Source organism: Epinephelus lanceolatus, chromosome 5, assembly GCF_041903045.1.
Source record: "Epinephelus lanceolatus isolate andai-2023 chromosome 5, ASM4190304v1, whole genome shotgun sequence".
Taxonomy (NCBI): domain Eukaryota; kingdom Metazoa; phylum Chordata; class Actinopteri; order Perciformes; family Serranidae; genus Epinephelus; species Epinephelus lanceolatus.
Window position 1 is genome coordinate 10,267,489 of NC_135738.1, and position 20,827 is coordinate 10,288,315.

Here is a 20,827-nt window from a genome sequence, read left to right on the forward strand (position 1 = left end):
TGGAAAATTGCAATCTGAAAAGTAACCAAAGCTGCTTAAGAGGTTATTGTGTTTTGAATGTGTTTCAAATTAAAAATAAAGGGAAACAGTGTAGGAATAACTTGTATAACGTTTTTATTAACAAATAGTAATATAAAACCTTGTTTTCCCTGTTTGAGACCTTAAAAAATAGACTGCGACTTATATGCCAGTGCGACTTATATTCCGAGTTTTACGGTACTTCCATGTCAAAATTATTTTATACCACAGTTTTCTGTTGGTCACCACTCTTTCCATGAGACCATTTTTTAGCTCCAGCAGCATCTCTCATGTTCTTTCACACCCTGCGGCAAAAAGCCTCTTCTCTCCCCAGTGTGGTGGGCTGTTTCTCTCCAAGTATTTAAGGCCATTTGATTCTTCCTGTGGTCTCTCAATGAAGAGTTATAGATTTGTATTGACAGGCGAACTTGCTCGGCCAGTTTTCCCTTTGACGCAACCAGGTTGAACTGAAATGCGCAGCACACTAGGTGGCCTCTGCGTGCATCTGTGAAACTCGGAGGTGCATGACCAAGCGCTGTGACTTTCAGAGCCTTTGTACTGGGTGTGAAAGACAAGATGAAGTTAATGGTGGGGACGCTACGGTGAGAGTAAACCTAGCTCAAGAATTACAGCATGATACTAAAGGTTCACCAGTCTCACCTAGCATGTTTCCTATAATCTGTACACTATTGGAAACTCTACCTCTTAACGGTGAGTGGACTGGACATGTGTTGACCGATTGTGATCTGGAACCAAGCGATGCAAGGTAACACTGCAGAAGTTGGGTAACCTGGGTAGTCATGTACACCTGAAGACTTTGCAGAACAAGATGACACAACAAAAGACTGCCCAGCTCTGGCTGAACAACATAAAGTTTATGTGTGGACACGCTAAGAAGAAGAAGGTGGAATATAAAAAAATGACAGAGGCAGCCGTAGTTAATCATTACGATTCTCACAAGGCTTAAAATAGCTATTCATTTGCTTTTCCCCCCACATATCTCAGCATTTCTCCTCTCATATGCTGCACTACAAGCTCCTGGTTTGAGGACAACAAAATACTTGCAGATTATAAATGCATTGGCGGAGCTCCTTCCCCTTCTCGGAATCAGTTGATGGTCATTTGTGGTGAAATCATATCCCCGCAGAATGCAAGTACAACATCACAGTCCAACCTAAGGCTAATAATGAACGGACGAGAAAATCTATTCAAATGACCATGTGGTTCCATTCCTGCTTTGTTTCCTCGTTTTGACAAAGTAAAAGGAAATGCAAGTTGAAATATTAATTTCGACCAGCTGAACTCTTTCAACAAACTCCTTTTAAATCATGTGACGCCATTCTAAAAACAGACGTTCAAGTTAAATATCAACTACAGGATAAACATTCTTTCCTTGAAAGCATATGAGTCAGTCGTATACAGTAACTGTAGCCACCTACATTGTCGACCCAATGCTTCCTCCTGATTTAAAAAGAAAAAAAAAAATAAACTCGACAGATTTTTTCTTGTATTTTGAAGGCGATCATCGTTAAAGAGAGAGGCTCCACAGTTACATTCTTCCTTGAAAAAACTACAACGTTGCCCTGGTTGACATATGAGCTTAGTGCACTTTGGCTACAAGTGTTATACCCAGGACTAGTGTAATAAAGACAGTCAAAAACTCATTCTTCATAACTGGGGGTTTTTCAAGAGCACACAATTGGGTACTTTGACACTGGTGAACTCTCCCAAAATACCATCAATCATCTCACTGCCGCCGAGCTTTTTCCCTTTGTGGGATTAGTTTCTTGTTGGTTGTGCACCCTTCGGACAAATTGTGGTTATCGACTCAGATCTGAAATCATTCAGCTAATTCTGTTATCCCATACAGATAAAGAATATTTGTCATCGTCATAAAAGGATCGAAGCTGCTATCGCACAAAGATCAAATATCTCTGCTGTACCAGCAAAACTGCACATTCACTCCCAGGCAGTCGAGTACTTGATGCTATGCGGATAACAGCGTGGAAATGATGCGTGCATTGTGTTATGGTGGAACGGTGGTGGATAAAAGGCCTATTTTTCAGCCCATCATCATGTGGGTAGCCGTAATCCTCTCAGCCCCTCTCTACGTGAGTCCAGAGAAAACAGAGCAGTCATATATATATATACTGTACGTGTGTGTGTGTGTCCGAATGTGTAGGATGTTTCCCTTGACTTTTATCAGATAGGGGAGTCTGATGTGGTGTTGTTCTACAGTGTGTGGGCCGTGGTCATCAGGCTCGGTAAAGGTCATCTCTTACTCTTTTTCTCCCAATTTCTCGTCTCACATCCCCTGCCCACAACATGTGTCTGTATCTAGGGTGGGGCCTCTCATCCTACGCGACCAAACAGCGCTATCATCGCCAGGCCCCTTGTTCATTCATCAGCTCTGTCTCTGTCTCAGACTGTGTGGGTGTGTCGGGAACTGGGGTCCCTCTCCTCTCCTTTCCCTCACCCCTCTCTCTCTCCTGCCCACCCACTGTCTGTCTGCTGACGTGGCCTGGGGTCGTTCTGGGCCCTGGCCCTCAGGCCCCTGTGTGTGTGTGTGTGTGCATGTGTGTGTCATTCGCCCCTCCCCTCCCCGCGGCGCTGTGTTATCGGTGGGATCTGCGTCTGTCTGTGTCTGCCAGTGCCGCTAGACGCAGGAGGAAACAGGATGCGAGAGGATCAACTGTAATCTCACAGTGCGCTTTGTTCCACACAATCCCAGGCCGATCACTGTATTCTCTACACGCAGGGCCGCCACTGGACATTTACATGTGCCAACAATCACACCGCTACTGGCCCACTAAGGTGAGAGCTCAGACTGAGCGAGAGTTAGTGGGTTTGAGGCAGAGAGACACTGGTAGGTGGAAGAGGATGTGAAGAGACCTGGAGCTTTATTTTGAGGGTTTGATGGATATCAACGAATATGGAAATGTTAGGTCTGGAGGTTTCTTTTGTAATGAGAAAGGAAACATGTCATCAGTGGCATATTTGACTCGCTGATTATAGTGATGATGATAATGATATCTTCAACGATATGATGTGGGATTGATATATATCTCAGTAAATATGTTTCCGTTGAAGATGAAACGAAGTCAAATGGGATCGAAATTGAGGAAAATCCTCAACGTTGTCCTCAAATGAACTCGATGATTACCGTGCACAGCACATAAGAGGCCTACATTTCCAGATCTGAGCAGGTGAGGTCCTGATTCGGCCTCATTATTAGGATGAAAGGGTGGGAAGAAGGATTTGTGCCTGTTTTAGCAAGTCTCGGTATTCAGTCAAAAAGCTTTATCTCCACCTCAGGGAGATCAGGGAAGAAAAAGGATGCTTTTGAGATGTTTTCTGCCAGCCCAATTTTCTATGCCTGGGAGGCAGCTTACTTAGATTCTTAGCATTTAATACCGGCAACGTTAAATACCCTCATAATTGTTTTAGCTTTACTGCTCAAAGCCCTCCTTATTATATGAATCAAACTCGGGACCCTACAGTAAGCGGCTGTGCCAAAGCGTGTCACTTCCCCAGCTCCATGATGTGAGTACACTGAGAATGTGGAGCCTAGTTCTGGTAAAACAATATTATTTTATTGTACAGGAACACGGCTGTGCTAATTCCTCAAGCTGCAAACCTCACGGACCACAACTTTGTCTATAATTTGCTGGGAGCATATGTTCATAGCAACGGTACATAAAGCGGAACGGAAAACAGTAGTAGAGAGCGCATTAGTCAGTTCAGTGATTGGTATACAAAGCAAAGGGGTTTTCCTCCAACTTTCTTCCCCTTCCATGGGGCCCTGGAGACACAGTTCCAGCGCCGGCAAGGCATCGGTTAGAGCTTGTTTTCAGTGTTTTGGGTGTCATAACTTTATTATATAGGTACAGTGTGGAAAATAACTTTTTAACAGAGTGTGTTTAAACTTATACGTACAATTGGTGCTCAAAAATTGCCTTTAAGTATCTCAGATTTCCATTTGATTCCCTCTTTTGCTGCATTTTTTGTGGTGTGTTTCATATTTTGCATTTATCTTGGTGTATAAAGTTTTGTTTTTGCCTTTTAAGATGAAGCATAGGGACTTTCTTGGCTTTTCACTTTGGAGAGTGGAAGTGCGGCAAGGCAGAAAGAGTAGGAGGACCATGTAGAAAATCTTTAACAGGCTTTAGATCAAAGTTAGAATCGACATGCGGCTCCACAAACAGTAATCTGAACTACCTCGTTTATCTCCATGTCCACCTCAAAAATACAGTTGACGGGTAATTGAGGCAAAGTGGTGGTGTTTTTTGGAATTTTTCAACTGCCACGTCTTTTAGATGGGAAAAAAAGCTTCCTTTCCTGTTTGTAACACTTTGTCAGTCAACATCACCGCAAGTGTAAAGACCCCTGGCCACCAGCAGGTGACACTTTTCCCTTTGTTCACTAGTGCCATTTGTCCGTGACAACATGTCCTTGTGCTTAATGGATATGAAGCTCTAAAACTCCGGTGTAACGTCGTGTTGTTGAGATGTAATTTCTTATGCAATCCAGTCCTCCTCTGTCCCCAGGGTGTGAGTGCATGTCCGGGGATGAGGGGGCCTTTAAAAAGCTTTCCCCTTCACTGCTCCACCAACAGGCTTGGCTTGTGTGGAGAGGGCCATTCAACTGCACTGCTGGGCTCTGCCGGTCTGTGTGTGTGTCTGTGTTTGTGCATGTGTGTGTTTTCCTGTTCCTTCGCCAGACCCTGACCAGTATCCAGCCTAAACTACTTCTCTCCAGCTCTTTTCATCTGCTGAATCTCTCCTCCTATCTTCTTACAATATCATGTCCTTCTCACCTTTGCAGTGATTAAGTTGTATCTGTGCTCCAGTGCTCTTATAGCATGCTTCGCTGCAGCTCGCATGGACCGCAGACCTTCTTATGTGCGTGTGCAAACTTAATTGTCGAAATCAGAATCAATCAGTTTTGTGGCCAAGAATGCTGACACAAACAAGGAATTTGACTCTGGTTGTCAGAAGCTTTCTCAGTTCCAGAAACTAAACATGAACATAGATTTGCTGCCCATTTGGTGTCTCACCAGCTAGAAAACAGATCCCTTCAGTTTAGATTTCAGCCTTTCATCCTGTGATGGAGTAGACACACAACAAAAATGACCCCGGGTTGGTTTTTGTACAAAGCAGTGGCCTCCACATCCCCTTCCAAGTCCCTTCAGTATATCTTGTCAGCAGCATAGCCTAACCATGGCCTGTGAGCGGCGAAGAAAGCGAGGCCCGTTGAGGTCAGCTGCAGTGTTACTACATCAGCTAGCCTATACTACACCAGCGCTGCCTGTATAGTGTCGTCGGTTGTAAATCTCCTGTGCTGTGTCATGTGAAATTTGTCTAGCGGTGTGCCTGCCTCCGGCTCTAAACACAGATTGCCGTTTTAGCGGCAAGCCACTACATCCAGAGATTTCTTTTTGTGTCCCAGTTTCAGCAGATGGTCAAAAGACACGACAGGCGCTGCAGCAGGGGCCACTGTCCAAAGTGGTGTGGTCAGTTAATGTGAAGGCCAAGGCGTACTGAGTCAGTAGCCTTCCCTACATCTCTGGTTTTAGTCCCTGACGCATGGATATAAGAGGATACTTTGTTTATGAACGCTTGTACCTGCTCTGAGTCAAGCACGGCTGATAGTCTTCTTCCCTACTTTCTTGGATAGTGTAGCAGACACTTGCCACTAAACTCCATTAGACATCTGGTTTAATATTCCCCCATTCTTCTCTCCTGGATGTTTCCAAGTTCATTGAGGTTTTTCTGGTCACTCCAATTTTCCACTGGCAGCTAGCGAGGCTATCCCAGGGTGGTTCCTCCTGGAGGGCTGTCAGGACTCTGGGGCCAGCCTCTGTAGGGCTTTCAGCTGCTGTTATGGGTGCTTTTTCTCCTTCGCATTTCATCAACCGCATGGCTGTTCAGCAAAGCGGGGCCTTCCTTTCCTGAGGGCACGGGAGTAAAATGATGTTGCACACACAACATCCAACACAAGACAACAGAGCACTGTTGCTGAAATATGGAGTTTCCTGGTTGTGGTTGAATTAATGTATTTGTTTTGTTGAGTGCATTCAGAACCTTTGGGTGTTTGATTTCAGTCACCAAAGTGCGGTGTCTATTCATCATAAGTTTTTACTTAAAATTCTGACCTGAAAATAAGGTTAACCACACTCCAAGCATTACACAGTGCTCTTATTTTTATGAAGTGAATAGTTAGTTTGTATGCTTTTGATTGAAAGAGTTGTCACACCTAATATGACTGAATAGGCATGGGGGAGATTGAAGGCTCCATACACATGGATATTTATACCCAGCGGACATCATATTTTAAAAATCTGATTTCCGATGTCTTCTTTGGTTCATTGCACAAGGAAAAAAGAGGGTCTTGATCGCCACAGTTCCATGGCTTGTGTAATTGGCTTTCATTATGGCCAGGCAGAGCCTTGGCAGTGCCAGACCCACCAGGGGGTGACAACCAGTACAAGCCCCATCATCATCATTTTCCCCATGAGCAGCACAACTCAATGGGCCCAGAAATGGGCATGCATCTATGGCTGAGGGAACCACCCTTTCTCTGGAAACTGCCTTTATCCTGTTTTAAACATTACACTGACGCTCTGTTTGTGCGTCTATGTACAAATGTGTTTTTAACGGTGTATGTGTGTGAGGGTGGAGGGCAGTGTGAGTGTGTTGTGTATTTTTATTATGCGGCCAGCAGCTGAGTATGTGCGTGCATACGTATGCGTGTGAATGCACGTACATTATGGCTGTGCGCCTCCGTGCGTGCATGTGTGTGAGGTGGGGGCAGCACCGCAAGCTGGTGGGGCACAGTTCTGCTGCTAACCAAAGAAGCAAGTGGTTGTGAGTCAGTCCCCACCGGGCAAACCTGTGGCCGTGGTATTAGCGCTGCAGCACCAGTGCCAAGATAGGAAATTAACAGTGGCTTTGGGTGAAAACGTCTGCGAGAGTTCAGAAAATGCCCCTGAGACCAGAATAAGAGGTGCAAAAAATCCCTCTGAAAGAAGAAGAGGAAATGAAATAAAAAACAGCTGCGTATAAGCTGTTTATTTAGTAGTACCTAATGCAAAAAAGCTCCATAAAATTAGGCAGAGGCGAATATAAACCCCAAAAGATAAGTACATTTGACTATTCTGCTTTATGCAAAGCTGTCATGCCAAGGCTAGACTCCAGCTAGCAGCCTTGGCTCTATCTGACCGCACTGTCTGGGCCCATTAAATTAGGTAAAATAAGCAAAGATTTTACGTCTAGTAACTTTTAAAATTGTTAAAAGTTTATTTGGTCAGGCAAAATGACACAGGCCATGCTGGGGCATTTTTGTGTTTTATTTCCTTATAATTTCCACTTTATTGTTGTACTTTGCTGCTGCAGATGTAAACATTTCCTCCATTTGCTCATTTTAGGATATTATTTCTGTTTTTGGTGGACACGGCTGTGGGTGCGTCTGCAGTATCAGTTTATTTATTGAAGGTACTGAATGTTTACAAAGTTTATTTCTGCCTTTAGTGTTTCACCAGATTCCAAACTGTTGCAGCTCTTTTTTTGCACTCAGAAAGTTTTGCGTATTTGTTTAAACTCCATTCATTTGACAACATTTTGTAAATCTGTCACATCTGACATGTTTCAGCATGTAACAGCCACATAGCCTAATCCAGTGCACTGTGATTTCACTGGTTAATATTTCCCAATAATTCGTCATAATTCATCATATATGATCACAGCTCTTTCTAGATGTTACAAGACTTATTTAAATCAGTCTCTGAGAAATCTCGGACCACAGGAAGACTGCTATGTCGTTTGATTTCACACCCAAATCCTCTGCAGTCACATCAAGTCACAATGTCCAGAACACTGGAGTTGCTGTTAAGATGTGACGTAATACAGTGAAGTTTGTTGCCAAACTGATCTGACAAGCTTCTTGGCTGTTCCTCTGAAAGCCATTGAGGAAATGATAAATCATCAAGTAGCTTTTGGCTCTCTGAAATGCAGAAAAAAAATGCTTTTTACCTAGAGAGATTCAAATAATTGCAACTGAGTACATTACACAACATACATCAAAAGACTTACAAAACATTCCTCTCTGCTCTGCGGTTAGCCTTGTTTCTGCTGCTCAGCCCCTTCCAGATTACTGCCAGTTGAAGGGAGACTGGAGTTGTAATAGCCCACAGTCTGTTTTAGACCAGGGCAGGCCTTTTAAGCCAGCCCTCTGCAGCCATTAGGGGAGAAGTAGAGGACTTTGAGATATGCAGAAAGAGAAAGGAATAGTATGGCATGGTTACTGCCACCAACCTTTTGGCTACATGTGTACCAGAGTCCTTTGGCTTTCTTTTCATCTTAAATTCATCATTGATATCCCAAAGAACTGTCATTTGATAACATGCTTTTATGATTAAAAACCTCATTTGTCTTAGTGCTGAGACGATCAATAGCAACTGTCTTGATAACTAATTAATCTTTTAGGTTATATCAAGGAAAAATGTCAATCATTTGCTGTTTTCACCCGATACGGCCCTAAAATAATATCATGATATTTGAGGGGATTTTTGCGATAACGATATTCTTGTTGATATAAAAAAGTAGTAAAAAAAAAAAAAAAAAAGTATTATTCATTTAAGAAGTGATATAGTTTACAGTAACAGTTTCCCTTTGAATATTCAGTAAAATTAAAATTACGGAATTATTTCTTTAGTTTGTGAACAACAACAGTAACTCAGAGTGAGATTCAGATTCTGTATACAATATTTATTTATTTATTTTTTATATATATTTTTGGGGCGTTTTAGCCTTTAATTGATAGGACAGCTTAAGTGTGAAGGGGGGAGAGAGAGGGGGAAGGACATGCAGCAAAGGGCCACAGGCTGGAGTCGAACCCGGGCCACTGCGGCAAGAGCCTTGTACATGGGGCGTCTGCTCTACCACTAAGCCACCGACGCCCCCAGATTCTGTATACAATATTAATAGTTCAACAAAATAAAATCTAACACAAATTACACATTTAAACAGCTCGCAAATATAAAGAAATGTCCCCTGGGATCTATATATATATATCAACAGGTGATTTCCTTCTTTTAGTAAAATCCTAAATGATTGAGTTGGGTTTTTTTCCACCTGGACCTTTATGCTCTGCCATTTCTCTTCTAATCATCACATTGTAACCTGTGACAGGCTGTTATGATACCAGAGCTATGGCACATTCACATATATGGAGTTCTTTGTCGAGCTGCGAGCATCAAGTAGGTTTACATTACCAGAGGTCTATGACAAAATCATTTGACGACACCGACTCCCGTGTGCGCACCGCGAGAGAGAAGAGGGAGAGACGCTGTGCTGCTGCCAGAGGAGCCGCTGAATGAGTTCCCTCTGCAGGGACAGTAATTCGCGGTAACTCACTAAAAGAGTCTGTGAAGTCCGGGGCTGTTCATAAAACATTCAGGAGGCCACAGTTTATTCCACACTGCTGAAGCTGCTCCTCTTTTTGGAACCACCACGGAGTTGGTAATAATTTAGCTTTCAGCCATGCTTGTTGGTTTATCGTGATGAGAGGATATGGCACACCCCTTGTTGCTGCACAAATTTGTTTCCACAAGAGTTAGTTATTGAAATGATCTTAATTTAACAAACTGTAGCCCCTCCGGGATTTCATTGGCAATTTCATGGATTGTTGCAGCCTAAAATGCCGGATTTCATGGCAGCTTTCTTAAAAAATAATAATAACTTACACTAACATTTCCACTAGCGATGCATAATTCAATCTATCTCACCTTGATTCTTTCAGCACATGCAATAGATCTGGATGCAACAGCCTCTCGTTGCATCTTCACAACCAGAAACAAGGAAGTGAGTTTGGTGATGATAAGCAGGGGACTGCTATGATTAGTGAAACTCACAGGGAACTACTACTATTGGTCAAATTCAGGAAAGTTGCGGTGATTAGACAAAATTGCTAGGTTGCACATAATTCAGGATCAGTTGATATTTCATTAATTGTTGCGATTGCGACATCGCAGCATGCTGCAGGGCTGATTCATTAGTATTAGAAATGGCGCCTCTTTTTTGGCTTGATGACCGTGCCTTTTGCATTTTATCCAGAGGTACAAACCCAAAGCAGTTAGATAATTGTCTGAACTAGACAGTAATTCAGTTTGAATGTCACATGATCAGATGAAATAAAAAATATCTCCTGTTTAGGTTTAGCTGCTGATCTTATCTTGTGTAGTCTTGGTGCCATCTGGCTTTTGAACCCCGGAGTGTCTCCTTTCATGTCCGTGAGCAGTGTGAGCGAGGCAGCCAGACCTGCAGACCCCAGCTGTTTGCAGTGTGGGCAGCAGCACAAGGTGCTCCTGTAGAGGAATTCAGCACTTTGGACAGCACCTAGACCAGCTCTCCCCACACTGGAATTCCAACACTGCACTCTCGCAAGCTGGGCCCAAGGACTTTGCGGTCGGAAATGTGACCACATTTCTACCAAGGTGCAGGAGGGAAGCCGTTTAGGAGGGGGAAGGAAAAATTGGTAGCTTATCAAGACGATGGAGAAGACTTAAATGGGTCTTTAATGGATGTGGTGGGTGATAAACATGAACTGTGTTCCTGGTTTTGTATTTAGCTATGGTAAAGGTGATAAATGTCAAAAAGCATCTAGAAATTGCTTATACCACATCTCATCCTTGGATTTCTAATAAATTACCTCTTTTCCCTCTTTCAGGCAGCCGGGAAGCAGCGTTTACCTACGCCATCACAGCGGCAGGGGTGGCCCACGCCATCACAGCAGCATGCAGCCAGGGCAACTTGAGCCAGTGTGGCTGCGACCGGGAGAAGCAGGGGTATTACAATCAGGAGGAGGGCTGGAAGTGGGGAGGCTGCTCGGCTGACATCAAATACGGAATCGAGTTCTCTCGCCGCTTCGTGGATGCCCGCGAGATTAAAAAGACCCCACGCCGTCTGATGAACTTGCATAACAATGAGGCAGGGAGAAAGGTAAAGAGTTTATTTTTCTTCCTATTCTCAGATGCTTTGTTACAAGTTTTGTTTTTTTCCATGAGTGTTTCAGAGAAAGCAACAGCCAAACTCTTCTGAAGTCTTTTTGAATGAACAGACAATATTACTAAATTAAGCAACTCATTCCACCTTTAAAAAATAATGACCCAATTTAAAGGGTAATTATATTTTATTACAACTTGAATCTAATTTTTGCAGTTCAGGCAATCAGTTCTATCAGTGATAATAACACTGTACTCACCAGTCAACTGCTGAGACCTCGGAATGTGGTGACAATGCTTAAAAGAAGTCAGACAGGGCAAGAAACAGACAAACTTCTATGGAAACCCAAACTGTCCCTTATTATTTAACTATAAAGGTTGCCATCATCTAACATTTTGGGTGCGTTCACTTATGTTTTCACCTCCAAATGAAGTGGTTTAGATAATCTGCCTTAACTCTTTAAGTTTGATTACAGTTTGGCAGATTGTTTTACTGCTCATGCTTCTTGCTGCCACATTGTTGTAGCAGCACGGTTGTGCTCTGGTATCTCAGGAATTACTTTGTGGAGTGCAATGTTATTGTACGCACTAGAAATTACAGTTATCAGACCCAAGATGTAATGAAGTGGAATTATCCTTGAAAATGAATTAGGTGGAATAATCTTCCTTTAAAGCAGCAGTGTGGGGCGCCCACTAGTTTACATGGTAAAGCAGACACCCCATATACAAAGGCTGTGTCTGCGGGTTTGATTCCCCCAACGCTACAGCCGCCCATCAATGAAGGCAAAAAGCCCCCACAAATATCCTTTAAAAAAAGCAGCAGTGTGTAGGATTTAGTGGCATCTAGTGGCGAGGATTGAAGATTGCAACCAGCTAAAACTTTTCCCATATGCCAAGCACAAACTCCTGTGTAGGACACCTTCAGTGTTCATTGTTTGGGAGGTTTTTACAGGAGCCGAATGATTCACAGAAGTTCTTCCTTGCCTAAATAAAGAGGACCAGGGGTCACATTTATAAAAATTGGGTGCACCCAAAACGAGGCCTGAAAGAGGCGTATGCCACTTTAAACGAAACAGACTTGATGGGAGAAACTTTGACCCATGCTTGGAAACATTTTGAAGATGGGAAATTGGTGGAGGTGGAAGCCTGATAGTAGAAATTGTCAAATATTTTTTAGTGCACATCATTTTTGGCTTTTGTCCATACGTACATTTTTAGTATGGATCCTATGCACTGTTTTTTTGTTTTATAAATGACACCCCAGGTGATTTAAACTGGTAAAAACACTGAATAAAACAGTTTTTAAGTTACAAATCAGCATTTCTCCAAAGCTGTTTGGCTTGTCACAGACAACCTGCTAGTGTGTGCTCACCTTTTTTCTCTGATAACTTACGATCCAGATGTTGGGAAGGTTTTTGTTGCAAGCTGAATTATTGGCAGAGGTCTCCCCCTCTCCAGAACAAACAGACCCGCTTTTTTAAACTTGTAGAAACACGGAATAAAGCAGTTTGACTTTCAAATCTGAGTTTTTCTGACGCTGTCTGGCATGTTGCGCAGAGGCTGCTAACAATGGTGGCTGACGCGAAAGCGCAAAAACCAGAGCCAGTGTTTGGTTTGGCTGTTCTGGGCTACTGTAGAAACATGGTGTTGTAACAAGGGCCCGCCCTCTATGTAGATATAAACGGCTCATTTAAAGGTAACGAAAACACAGCAATTGTGATTGTACACCAAATAAGACATACTTATTATATTATTTTCCATTTCTCCTAATATATTCCCCTAAATCCTACACACTGGACCTTTATAGACACAAAACACTTTATGACAAACTTGATGTATACATGTGTGTGTTAATGTGTTCTTTTGCACAAGAGCAAACAGTTCCAGTTAAGAGCTAAAAGTCACACTGTCATGTGACAAAACACTGTGTTTGATCCAGTTGCTGATTGATTGATCACCCAGTTAGCCTTTCAGCAGCTTGTTTTGCTCCAGCCAATTATTGACATGTCTTTCCATTCTAAGAGGGCGTCTTTTATTTCTAAGAGAGTGTTGGCAAACTTCAATATGGACATGTTTGTTTGCTATTAGTCATCTCAGAACAGCCATGGAGGAAAGACAAAAGAGAGAAAAAGAGTGTGAGAGGTAAATAAAAGAGAAGAGATGATGTTATGTTGACAAATGGATCTAATTAATAACTTGGGCTTTATGGTGTCCACTGGGAAAGTGGGGCCTGGCCAATGGTTGCCAGATGGAGGACTGCCATCCCCTCTTTCCAGCTCCTTTCATGGAATTATGAAGTGTAAAGTCAGGAACAGGATATTATTGCAGTTCTCTGCACAATACCAAAACATGTCACTGCCATTTGACTGCGTCTATTCAGGGTGTGAAAGCAGGCCGACAATGCCGGTGTTAACACAGCAGACTGATAGGGTCTGTGCTGCATGCCAGGGTGCTGGCATGTTGGACTGTCAGTTGGCACTGTTGCTGTTCTCACTCTGGGGCTCGGAAACTCGGATTCTAGGAGGATGTGCAAAAGTCAGATTTCCTCTTTGCTGAGACAGTAAGAAGCTGAAATCTCTCTTAGACTGGAAGAGGTTATTAAGGATACAGAAGTCTGAGCCTCTGAAACTTTAGTCTTGCTCATAGTCTGTAAATGGGATTCATCTATACATTTCTGTTGGTTCATGGATAGCTCTTAGTTAGCTCGCAATTATTGCTAACTGTTAATGAAACTGCTACTGTGTGCAAGTTAATGTGCCTCGCATTCTTGACAAGTTAACAAACAATTTCTATTCGATTCCCACCACCTTGTGGACTGAGGCGTAGATTGTGATTTGCATGTAGGCGAGGAAAACCTAGACAAATGGCCATCAGATCTGAGATCTAGCCGACAGAGACACATCCATGAAGTTAAGTGTAGATCAAAGTGTTGCATGTGGATTTTGTCTGGAAACGCAGCCCATTCTCATTCCCAGGTCATTAAATAGCAACACACTACCACACCCCTAGGAATGTGATGTTAAAGCCGAAGGCACCCTTTGGCATGTTTGAGATGCTTTTAACTAACTCCAGCAACACTTTGAACACAAGAGATCACAGTTCATGTCCCGTTTGAAACCAAAAGCCAAGTTTGTTTTCACATAACGTTAGATATCGACAATGCGTAATTTCCGTACAGTCTTCACACACTTCAGTCACTTACACGTCAGGTTATATAACAAACTTACTTATTTTAACCCAAAACCTGACCAAGTAGTTTTGTTGCCTAAACCTAACTGAGACTGTTTCACAACATTAACCACATGTTGCGATGTGTTTTAGCTGTGCTTCACACAGATCTGCCAAAGGATATAAATGGTAAATGGACTGCACTTGTAAGCGCAGACCACTCAAAGCACGTTTACACTACATATCACATTCACTCATTTACACAAACATTCACACACCGGTGGCCGAGGCTACCATACATGGTGCAACTCAGTTACCATTCACACACTCACACACAGACGGAATACGCTTGGAAGCAAATTGGGGCTCAGCACCTTGCCCAAGGATACTTCGGCATGCAGACTGTAGCCAGGGATTGGTGGACGACCTGCTCTACCTATGAGCCACAGCTACCCTGATGCACTGTGTGTTGGTTTGAGACATTGAGGATCATGACAAAGGGGCGGTATTTGACAACCTGGGAATGAGAACCAGTTGCGATACGAGAGACTTGAAATGACAAATGTAAATTCAAAAACTGTTGTTTTTATGAACAAGATTATCGTCCCCTTTCTGCTAGGCTTACTTTATTGTGATTTGCAGGGTTGTGTAAGAACCCAGTAACTGAATGCATCAGTTTGAAATGGCACAACACAGCACTGGCAGTACTGACGGGAACCTTAGACAATGCAGGGGCCTCGCAGCCACTGGCACTGCTGCAGCCAGTTCATATGGGTATTTCAAGGATATTTATGAATAAATTAGCAGATACGAACAGGAAAAGTCTCACATTTATATGCAAATTGTGCCCACCAGGTCTGAGAAAACAAGTCCAAACATCAGCCACATCTGCAATGAATTGGAAACGACAAATTGAATTAAAGCATCTGACCAGCCTTGGGATATGTCTGTGTGTGTGAACAATGATCAAGATTTTATTTTATGAAAACTGATGAAATAAAGGGTTAAAAAGTTTGGTTTTTTTGGGATGATAGACTTAGTTCAAAATTCACGTTGTGCAGTATGAATTTGAGCTAATTCATTTTAATCTGTGTGAACTGAACTTTGAGCTAGCTCTTGTGAATGTGCACAACACTACTTATTTGTTTTCCTTGTCTGTTTCGTTCTTCTATCAATCTTTAATCACATGCAGTGAAGTTCAGTATATAAAAGGTCTTTACGCTGACATATTCAAGACAAATGAGGTGATGAAAATGATCCTGACTCTGATGAGGAAGGAAGTGGATTCTTCCAATGGGATCCAGCTGAGATTGTGTTTTCTAATCACTGATAAGAAGCATCATTGAAACAGAAAACTATAATTACAATAGTTTCCGTGACTAAACCGAATGTAAAAGAACACCCAGTGAATCCCCAGATCTCTTTCATCTTGCATCGGGGCTATGTGTTTGACAAGTGATCTTTAGATGGGAATCTGCTCATACTGGACTAATTAGTAATAGATCAGAGGCTTTGATGGACACAGTTTAAGTAAATGTTTCCATGCATCTGTCAGACTCCTTATGCCAGGAATTCCTTGTGGTTTCTGCGCTATACATTTTTGGAAATCCTCGTTCTAAATCAACATGCGAGGCGAGATTGACAGCTGACCCCGGCTTTTTATGAAGACGGCGGAGCTCATGTTTTTTCAATCAAATGTCCTCAAATCGGGAAACTGTGACCACATGAGTGCATGGACAAGACAGACAGAGATATTGAACAACTCTTGTGTACATTTCGTAAGTGTCTGATAGAAATGATGACTTGTGCTTCTGGCGAGGCGAGGTGCCAGGAAAAAGCTGCACTGGAAAAATGCCCTGCCAACCAAACTTACATCTCATACAACAAAGACACACACTTCGTTCGAGCAAGTCGGGGGTTCATAATTTGGGTAAAGGAGTCATGTCAGGACTATTACAGACGTGTTAATATGACCCATTCCAACTCCCCCCTCCCTCCTCCCCCTTTCCTCTGTTCCTTTGAGTATAGTTCAGCAGAAAATGAAGAGGGTACAGTTTTTATTTTGAGGTTTTCTAGTTTCTTAGTCCCACAGGGCAAAGGATTGACACTTAAATACTGACGACAGCGCACAATATTTCCCATATGCCCTGGGATTAGGCCTCAAGGAGAAGACATTCTGCCCTGTGTACCATATGTTGGACATAACCTCAAAGAGAAATTAAGTCCAAGTCTGAGTAAGGGAATAACCTAAAAAATGTGACATTATTGCATTTAAAATTACTCTTTGACTAAAAGCATCTGAATCTATAACTGTGATCCGCTTTCATGCATGTGGCAACATTTCTTTCTTCTATTTATCACATTGTTTAAGCAGTCAAATAAACCCTGTGTCTCTTGTCCAGCTGTAAACAATTGATTAAGAGTGTCTTTGTTTTGTGCTGCGTGTGCAACGCGATTAATGACACACTGATCTGGATTCAAATGATCCAAGATGATTGATAGCTATATGAGAGCCATGTTTATTTTTCTCTGTCATTGATGTGGTTTAGGGAAGGTAGACGAAATTACAGGATGGAATATTACCAGTAAGTGCAATTTTCCCGCCCTCAGGACATGCAACTGCATGTCATTCATGACTGAACATTCAGATATGCTCCGATTTGTCTGCTTCAAAGAGATCTATCGCTCTGCACTCAAGCCAGGTCGGCAGTTTGAAGTACCTGCGCTGAATTTATAGTCGAAGCTACCAGCACAATCATCGCTTACTGGAAGCATAGGTGCAAATAAGAAATGACCCATTGCCATCACAGTTTACACACATACACACACGAATACACAAAATCAAATAAACATCTCACCGTCTAGTTGATCTGACATAGTTTGCATTTGTTTTCACTCCGTGGCACAACACAAAGCTAGCGTTCAGCCAGTCTCTGTTTAGTGTCCTCTTAACTCAAACAATTTATCCATCAATGATTATGAAATGCAGAAAAAAAGAATGGAGAGCTTTCGACGGTTCAAATACCATTACAAGCTTATAGAGTGCTGTTGATGTGTGTTTCATCTAAGATAATATCAGTGGCTTGGTGCATGGTCAAAAAAATAACAGAAGTTAAATTTGGTTGGTTCACCATAGCAGTTTTACCTCTAGTAGCATGAGTACAAGTACGAGTACGAGCATGCTGTAAAGGCATGCACATTGTTTTGTAATTTAGGTGAACTGACCTTTTCAGAGAGACACAGAGTCCTCTGTCTTTATGGGTGTAAATCAGGAGTTTCATCATAATACCACATTGTGTCAATTCTTTGGACAATGATACAATATTTGCCAATATTACACAATCTGCCATGATACGATTTCAATTCCTGCATGCATGTTTTTTCAGTATTACTGAAACAGAGCAGCTGATGTTACTTTAGTGAGAAGTTAGCAGAGTGACATGCCAAGTCAGGCAGGTACGTCGTGTTTTATCTCTGAATGGCATTGTTTACACACGACGTGTTTTTTCTTGACCTCCATTTTCTCCGAAATCTAAAATATTTCCACATTGCTTATTTATTCCAGAGTGAATAACCTTATCCTTATCATCTCGTTGGTGACACAGACTTTCAAAATAAGGGCGCATATGGATCAATGTTTTGCATCATTGACACTGGATCGTTGATCATTGAACTGATAAATCGATCCAGATCGATGGATTGTTGCACCCCTACTTTGTATTGTAACAATGATCAACAACAATCAGCGCCCAGATCTCCCTGTTCATCTCTCAGCTCAAATGCATCACCTGGTGGATTTTCACTGGCTCGAAGGCTTTTGCTCAAACTACTGATTCAATTTCGAATTTTCTTTATGTTTGCCGCCACCACGCACACAAAGAGTATAGAAGCAGATCGCCCCTGTTTCTCTCTCAAACTCAGAAGAAGCTCATCAAACTGTAAAACTAGGCAGTGCTAATGAAATATAAACCAATGTTCTTTTACTATAGTGCCTTTTTTGCCTGAAATGTCTTGAGAAACATATTTTAGTGCTCTGTCTGGCTGTAATATGAGAATTCACGAACAGGAGGTGGGCACCATACTGTTTCCTGTGTTGTAAAGAAATGCAGGCTGAAAAAACTGAGCTCAAACTGTCAAACTGAGCAGTGCTGATCAAATATGTACCAAGATTCCATTACAGTGTTGCCTGTTTCTCACCAAAAATGTTTTTAGAAACATATGTTAGCTTATTGTTTAACTGTAATTTGATACTGTTTGTTGTCAGACAGCCGCCATATTGTTTCCTGTGTCAAAACAGACAAGCTGGTATGGCGCAGTAGCACAAATTTCTGGAAAATTTGCATCTTTCTATTGCACAGACAGCCCAGTTTTATTAAAAGACTATCTTTAGAGCAGTCAAATACTCTATATATAATATATATATATAATTTGGGGTTTGGAGTCTAATTCCATGTCTATAGTTGCTGCAGTTCAACAACTGTTTTGTTTTTCTATTACCCTCCAGGTACTAGAAGAAAGGATGAAGCTAGAGTGCAAGTGCCATGGTGTCTCGGGCTCCTGCACCACCAAGACCTGCTGGACTACACTTCCCAAGTTCCGAGAGATTGGCTACGTACTCAAGGACAAGTACAACGAAGCCGTGCATGTGGAGGTAGTCAGGGCGAGCCGACTGCGCCAGCCCACCCACCTCAAGGTGAAGCAGACTCAGGGCTACCGCAAGCCCATGGAGACAGACCTCGTCTACATCGAGAGGTCGCCCAACTACTGCGAGGAGGACGCAGCCACGGGGAGCGTGGGCACCCAGGGACGCCTGTGCAACCGCACCTCGCAACACACAGACGGCTGCGACCTCATGTGCTGCGGGCGGGGCTACAATACACACCAGTACACCAAAGTGTGGCAGTGCAATTGTAAGTTCCAATGGTGCTGCTTCGTCAAGTGCAACACGTGCAGTGAGAGGACGGAGGTGTTTACCTGCAAATAAGGACATGAGGAACTCAGTGCCAGGAAGTGAGGCGCCAAGGACTAACTGAATGAGGAAGACTCGAGGGAGCGAGATAAAGCGTGACGTGGACCAGTGAGAGATTTCGAAATAAAGGAATGGAATTTACACTATCAGCTCTTCATGGCATCGTTTTGCACAGCAGAATCTATCTAATTTCTTTTCAGAAAGTAAATGCTAAATATCAGTAGGTAATACCCCAGAACTTTACTGTCACATAGAGATTGTGCTCATGTACTGATGTATCCGCAGTGAAGTTGGGACTACAGGTAATGAATGAGGCCCGCGGTGGGAACTGTGCTTTGCACTCTGGGATTTGTAATTGTTAAATTCACAAGAGACTCATGCATGGAGAGGACGCACAGTAACCTGGGAGCTGATCAAAATGACAGCAGCTGATGAGGGGTGACTGGGAGAGATATGTCAAGTCTTTGATTGAAAACTTTTAAGGGTTTTGTCGTATTTTCACTAAAGGGGAGCAAAAGTGAATCTTGACATGAATGACCCCCCAAATTGGCTGGGGCTTATGTTGGAGGTTTGTAGAAATGAAGAACATTTTGTAAGTATGGTGCGTTGGGGTGCGCCAAAATCTGAGTGGAGAACTCTGTTAAACCCTCTGCTGCCAACTGGAATATGGTGGAGTATGTTAGTTTTCCAGTCACACTGGAACTGTCTGTTCTGAACACTGAAAATAAATTGTTTATTTATGTTATAGTATCTTAAAACGAAGCACTAACGGGTAGAGATGTCTTTTTTGTACTAAGTGTAAAGAAAAATACTTTTTAGAAACTCTGACTGAAAATGTGTGTCTATTAGAAAATGCCCCCCCCCCCCCCAAACCCTAAAACACCTCATCTTTTCTTAAAAAAGAAAAAAGAAAGAAAAAAAAAGGTTTCATTGCTACTGGTGTGTTGACAACAAAAACATCATTACAGTGTGTTTCACATTCAAACACCTTGGTTCTATTTTACTGTAGCATAGATTGTTTGCAGTCCTTTCCCCCCCAAGCAGTAACATCTATTTTCAGTTAATAGACAGTAGCAAGAAAACTCATTTAACTGCAGAGATCCTTCCTCAATTCATTGAACATGAAGCTGATATGTTGCTGGATGTGTTGTCGAGTGCTGCACTGATATTTTCTATTCAGATACGACTCATGAGAACTAAATAAACTCCCATTTGACTCAGTTTGGCAGTTCATTGCTACAGTAAAATATCAGTTGGAGTTGAACTTGCAGTCTAACTTAAAGAGAGGTTCTGATTAGATCATTGCTAAATAGATGTAAACTGTGTTCAGTGGAGTGATGATTAGTTAAACCTACACACCCATGCATGTAAAAGCAGAGAAATAAAACATATAGCTGAGATTATTATTATAATTAGCCTGACATGCTGCTGGACAAGCAATTACAGTTCAGAGTATACATTTTTTTCACTTAACGCAAGGCTAACTTGGGTCTGATGATTTACACTCGCTTGTTCTCATTAGGGCTATAGGGGAATGTTGGTCCTGGCTAGATTAGCTCTGTTCTGCTGCAACGTTAATTCGATTTTATTACAATCTGGATGTTATTTTAGCAGTTTTGGATGTAATTTCTATCAACTGTAATAACATTGTACCCACCAACATAATTGCTGAG

At 42.3% G+C, this 20,827-nt stretch overlaps 1 protein-coding gene across 2 annotated transcripts in view; it reads left to right on the plus strand.

Moving 5' to 3' along the window:
• wnt7bb (wingless-type MMTV integration site family, member 7Bb) overlaps positions 1-20,375 on the plus strand; it is a 41,392-nt gene extending 21,017 nt beyond the window's left edge. For both annotated transcript variants that reach the window (XM_033635984.2, XM_033635983.2), the window contains exons 3-4: positions 10,744-11,015; positions 18,690-20,375. In XM_033635984.2, coding sequence (XP_033491875.1) covers positions 10,744-11,015; positions 18,690-19,169 — 752 coding nt within the window. In that variant the 3' untranslated portion in view covers positions 19,170-20,375. The remainder of the gene's footprint in view (positions 1-10,743; positions 11,016-18,689) is intronic.
• The last annotated feature ends 452 nt before the right edge of the window (positions 20,376-20,827 follow it).